At 28.1% G+C, this 3,646-nt stretch overlaps 1 protein-coding gene across 1 annotated transcript; it reads left to right on the forward strand.

Moving 5' to 3' along the window:
• The first annotated feature begins 314 nt into the window (after positions 1 to 314).
• LOC126839097 (Krueppel homolog 1-like) lies at positions 315 to 2,595 on the forward strand. Its single transcript, XM_050574135.1, has 3 exons — positions 315 to 514; positions 652 to 855; positions 1,916 to 2,595. The coding sequence occupies exons 1-3, from the start codon at positions 469 to 471 to the stop codon at positions 2,155 to 2,157; spliced, it is 492 nt and encodes a 163-aa protein (XP_050430092.1). The 5' UTR covers positions 315 to 468; the 3' UTR covers positions 2,158 to 2,595.
• Positions 2,596 to 3,646: the final 1,051 nt, after the last annotated feature.

A 3,646-nucleotide genomic window follows, 5' to 3' on the forward strand; every position in this document is an offset into this window, starting at 1 on the left:
TTTAAATGCGTACACTGGTAGACAGGGTTATGGTGTTCAGTAAATAGTCGATGTTTAACGGTAATCACGGTTTCTTGAGCTTGTTTGATAGATCTTTATTTTTGTTACAAACTAAAATACAAGTATACATCACTAACTTATTCTGAAACTCGTATGTTTTGAATTATTACGGTTCTAAAAACTATTGCATGAAAACTATCTCTAAAATGGCACGATGAGTATGCACATTTTTTAATGTAACGTATAATAGTCATTATGGATTGTTAAAGTGTTTTTTTAACTTATTTGTCGGTATGTATGTGTTTTGCAGTCACCAATCGCGTTTTCCACCAAGAAACAATTTTGAGTGATCCGTTGTTTTGCTCTTGTGGCCGTTCATACAGTGGAAAGCATCGCAAAGGAAACCTAAGAAGACATTTGTCGTTCGAATGTGGCGTTGTTAAACCGACCATCAGGTTCAAATGCGACATGTGTCCGAAAACGTATACTAGAAAAGAATCGTTGACCATACACCGTATGAATTCTCACAGAATCCTAATTTAAATTGTGACAATCGTATAAGTTGTGATTTTTAAGTTTTTTTTTTAATAAGCTAAACAATATAAATGTGTTATTAACGTTATGTATACCTTTCGTATCATTAATTTGCAGTCACCAGTCACGTTTTCCACCATAAAACCGAATTGAGTGATCCGTTGTTTTGCTCTTGTGGCCGTTCATACAGTGGAAAGCATCGCAAAGGAAACCTAAGAAGGCATTTGTCGTTCGAATGTGGCGTTGTTAAACCAACCATCCGGTTTAAATGCGACATATGTCCGAAAACTTATACTAGAAAAGAATCGTTGACCATGCACCGTATGAATTCTCACAGAATCCTATTATAAATTGTGATTTTTAAGTTTTATTTTAATAAGCTAAACAATATAAATATTTACTTAACGTTATGAATACCTTTTCTATTACTAATTTATGTTACACGTACACACTTATGTTAAGCCCTGTCAAAAACTCATGAACAGCAAATCATCCCACTAAATAAGCTAGTTTTAATTTCTATTACTTATACATCACGCTAAAAATATATAAAAATAAATAATACGTTTGAAATTGATTAGTAAATAGTTGTTATTTTTTTTTTTCAAAAATGTACACAACAAATTGTTTTACTTATTATATCTAGTAAAAATTTAAACAATTGTCTGTTACAGATAAGTGCCGGTCAATTAAGAAAAATTAACATGATAAAACCTTTATAATTAAACATTAATTAGTTACGTTCGAAAATAATACCCCATAAAACGTCAGAAAGGAATTATTATTACTGCAAAAAAAAAAAACTATTTATGTCTCTGTCAATGCTTTACATTTAAAACAAACCATTCTCACAATTAAGAACAGTATATTAATTTCTAGATTTTGCTATAATTGATTAAAAAATAAATATTTAAGAAAGTACTTATTTCGACAAAATTATTCATTAGTGTGACAGAGGAGGAAAAATTTAACTTCACGCTAATTTTTTCTAGCTAGCTTTATTAAAAATAAAAATAAAATAATTATATCCAATTAAATAATTCTATAATTTTTATAATTCGAAATGTATGCGTATAAAACATAATTTATTCTACACAATGTTATAAACATTAACTTCTTATTAATAATGTTTGCGTGGTAAACGGTGAAATGTCTACCTCTCATTTTTACTATATAATAATATTTGGGTATCAACTAGAATAAGAATACAAATCCAATAGTATTTGCTTCATATATAGTAGCTTAGCGTTTATATCTACTTACTTTTTCTAATAAAGTATAATATTATTCATGAGTAATTTGATTTGTTGTATTATTAATTGACCAATTTCGTACTAATTATTTGATCATGTAATTTCTAAAAATAGATTTTGTATTTCAGATGATGTTTTAAAAGTAGCAAGCGAAAATGATCCAGCATTTTGTCCGAATGGATGTGGTCGGTCGTACAAAGGAGTCGACCGAAAGCATAACCTCAAAAAACATATGATGTACGCTTGCGGAGTTAAGCCACAGTTCGAGTGCAACATTTGTTTTAAGAAATTTAACTACAAACACTGTTTAAAGAGTCACTTGATTAATATTCATCGAAACTTGTCATTGTGTAATCACATTTTAAAATAGCCATCCATGGTTTTGGTTTACTATACGTAATGTAGGGTTATTATACATGTACTATAACTTTCATTGTTTAAACGTTGTTATTTCTGTTTGAAAGTTCCATAGAAAGACGTATATTTTTATACCTATAGTAAAGTAACTTATGTTTGCTTGTCAGTTTTTTTTTCTTAAGCTTATTATAATTTTGTTTTAGTTAAAAAATATCATTCACCTCGTGTTTGTTTAATTAAAATATACTCGTGGTGAATGATTAAACTTAACTCAATAGTTGTCCCTATGAGTATATTACCACTTTTATTTTGTTTTTAAATATATTTTGATTATGTATTAGTCGGTTATCCGGTGATTTTCACTGTTTTTGTTCTTAGAAATTGCTTCAACTAAGCTAACCTCATTCGCTTAATATATTATCTAGAGCTTGATTAAAATGTACACAACGTGTTTGCAGATAAAGAAGAAATATTAAATCTACTAAAACACGCCAGCCAAAACGACCCAGCATTTTGTCCAAAAGGTTGTGGTCATTCGTATAAAGGCAAGGACCGAAAACGTAACCTTAAGAAACACTTAATTTATGCATGCGGTGTCAGCCCAAAGTTTGACTGTTTTTTTTGTTCCAAAAAGTTCTTTCGCAAGCACACATTAAAATGTCATTTAATAACCATTCACAAATACCTTCCTCAATAACCACTTTTAGACATGGCGGCCACTACAACTAAAATGTGATCACTAGAAGTATCTAATCGATTTGAAAGTAATAACTTATCACTTTCTGTAAAAACACTTCGATACGAAAATTGTTCATTATTAGTCATAAGTTAACAATGTGATTTTTGTTTTAATTATTATCAATTTCAATTGTTTTAATTCTTAAATATTTTGCATACCATTTTTATGAAATAAAATAGTTGGAAATAAATATAAAACTTAAGTTATTTTTTTAAAATACTAACATAATATAAGATAGTATCCTTAATGTAAGAAGGATGGGAAACCTTTTCGAGTTTGAAATGTTTTGTAGGGCGAATATTGAAAGGCGCATGTATGATTATAATTAATAATTTTTACAGTTTATTTTATTAAAATATATTGAATAATATACATTATATATAGGTAGTAGATATGCAATGATTGATTACATGTTAGTAGAAATCGGTATAGAGAGGTTACTTACAATAAACACGTTTAGTATAACGTAATCGTAATCGTTGTAAAACCAAAAAAGTCTTTCCTAGTTTAACTTATTTGCAATACTATCAACATAATTAACCCTACGTAGTGTTTAATTTTTAAGTAATAAATACAAATTTAATATATAAATTTGTATAATAAATGCAATTTTACTGCCTATTGAGTATTTACTAGTGATGGGAACTATTCGAATGTTAGAACTATTTAATTATTTAAATTTAAATCATAGTCCTGGTGTTAACGTTTATATTGTTTTTTTAAATTATAATTTTTTCTTTATCAATCTATATAGATTAGAGAC

Source organism: Adelges cooleyi, unplaced genomic scaffold, assembly GCF_023614345.1.
Source record: "Adelges cooleyi isolate 19-005CV unplaced genomic scaffold, UGA_ACOO_1.1 ACOO_flye_CR_arks_rails_tigmint_CR_PRNA_30, whole genome shotgun sequence".
Lineage (NCBI taxonomy): Eukaryota > Metazoa > Arthropoda > Insecta > Hemiptera > Adelgidae > Adelges > Adelges cooleyi.

Excerpts from the sequence above, each read along its gene's own strand:
- LOC126839097 (XM_050574135.1), top strand. The coding sequence starts at position 469 with ATGTGTCCGAAAACGTATACTAGAAAAGAATCGTTGACCATACACC. Across the intron at positions 515-651 it reads AGAATCGTTGACCATACACC|TCACCAGTCACGTTTTCCAC; the intron begins GTATGAATTCTC and ends ATTAATTTGCAG. Across the intron at positions 856-1,915 it reads AGAATCGTTGACCATGCACC|ATGATGTTTTAAAAGTAGCA; the intron begins GTATGAATTCTC and ends TTTGTATTTCAG.